Genomic DNA, 1441 nt, shown 5'->3' on the forward strand with positions numbered 1-1441 from the left:
TGACCAGTATATAATATAATGAAAGTTTACTGTAAATGACTCAAAATAATCACGGCTTACAAAAGCAATAAAGTGAAAATAATAAGGCAAATAATTCCCTCATTGTGCGTTTGGGATATAAGCTGCGCTCACCATTTTGACTCCCTCTCCCCTGCAGAGGGCCTCGTACACCTCTCTCTCGGGCAGGTAGTCTTTGGGCCGCTCATAAGTGTCCAGCTGAATGGGCCTCTCGTCCGCAGGCTCCTGCTGGCTCCGACCCAAGTCCCTCAGCTCCTTAGACAGCAGTCGCTCAAAGTAGCGCAGGTTTCCTCCTGCCCTCTGGTGGCTGGGATCTGCAAGTGCACACAGCACAAAACATGCAATTTGCAATGTTCGAGAAATACAGGCAAAAAAACTGCATCAGATATTTTTCTTAAATTCCATGTAATACATATAAGACTTTCCTGTGATTTTATGTGGCTATTACATTTCCTAATGATCATCTAGTGACAATTTGCTGTTCAAACATAACAGGGAGAGCGAGAGAGAGATGGCCTACCGATGGCCACCAAGCGTCGGGTGAGTTCGATGGCTCGTGACAGGTCACCCATCTGATAGACGGAGTAACTCAGATAATCTAAAATATCAGCTTTGGGCGTCTTGGCGTCTTCTCCCGAGTCCATCTGTCTGAGTGCCTGCTGCATCCACAGCACTGAATGATAATAATCATTCTCATTGTAGGCCAGTTTCCCCATGTCAAAGCAGTCATCCACGGTCAGCTGAGCGTTGTAGCGCACCCCTGCGGACAGAACGTTACGTCGTTTATCACAGGTTTCAGTATGGGTATTATATTAGACCACATCCAGGTGTTACTTTAAGCTGAGTGCACGCTGTATGATTTATAACAGTCCTTTATGACTGTTGCTTGTCAGACTGATCCCAGCTATTAGCCACATCACACTGAGAGACTCCAGCTGTCATTAATGTCAGACTGTAAATAAAATAAGTAGGTTTTTTATATTTTACATAATTTCAGTTAATACTTATTTTATTTCAAGCAATGAAAAAGTCTTTATTCATTTTAAAGTTTAGTCATTTTGTTGTTTTTTATTTTAGTGTCAGTTTATTTAATTTGAGTTACTTTAGTACTTCAACAAACTAAAGCAAAAGGAACTGTTGCAAGAGGGAGGGGAAATTATTTTGATTAAAAATTATGAGGGCACACGAATGTTTTACAAATGAATGATGTACACAGATAAATCATGTATAATAAATACTGCAATTTCAAAGACACAATCCGAGTTTCGTAACGATACAACAATTTGTTTGCAAAATACGACATTTTACGACAAAATTCAAAATGGGTAAATTTGGTATGGTTCAACTCGGTATGCTGGTCCGAATCTAAAGAGATAAGTAATTTTTGGTCAAACCATTTAAAAGTTATAAGCAAAAATAGCTA

At 39.8% G+C, this 1441-nt stretch overlaps 1 protein-coding gene across 1 annotated transcript in view; it reads right to left on the bottom strand.

Moving 5' to 3' along the window:
• Positions 1–815, bottom strand: part of LOC107575930 (prolyl 4-hydroxylase subunit alpha-2-like) — a gene marked incomplete at its 5' end in the record, with an annotated part of 11108 nt that extends 10293 nt beyond the window's left edge. Inside the window, 2 exons of the mRNA XM_016262239.1 lie at positions 133–332; positions 539–815. Of these exons, the coding sequence (XP_016117725.1) occupies positions 133–332; positions 539–815 (477 nt within the window). The remainder of the gene's footprint in view (positions 1–132; positions 333–538) is intronic.
• Positions 816–1441: the final 626 nt, after the last annotated feature.

The sequence above is a fragment of the Sinocyclocheilus grahami genome, unplaced genomic scaffold, assembly GCF_001515645.1.
Source record: "Sinocyclocheilus grahami isolate Dianchi unplaced genomic scaffold, SAMN03320097.WGS_v1.1 scaffold3018.1, whole genome shotgun sequence".
NCBI classification, from domain to species: Eukaryota; Metazoa; Chordata; class Actinopteri; order Cypriniformes; family Cyprinidae; genus Sinocyclocheilus; species Sinocyclocheilus grahami.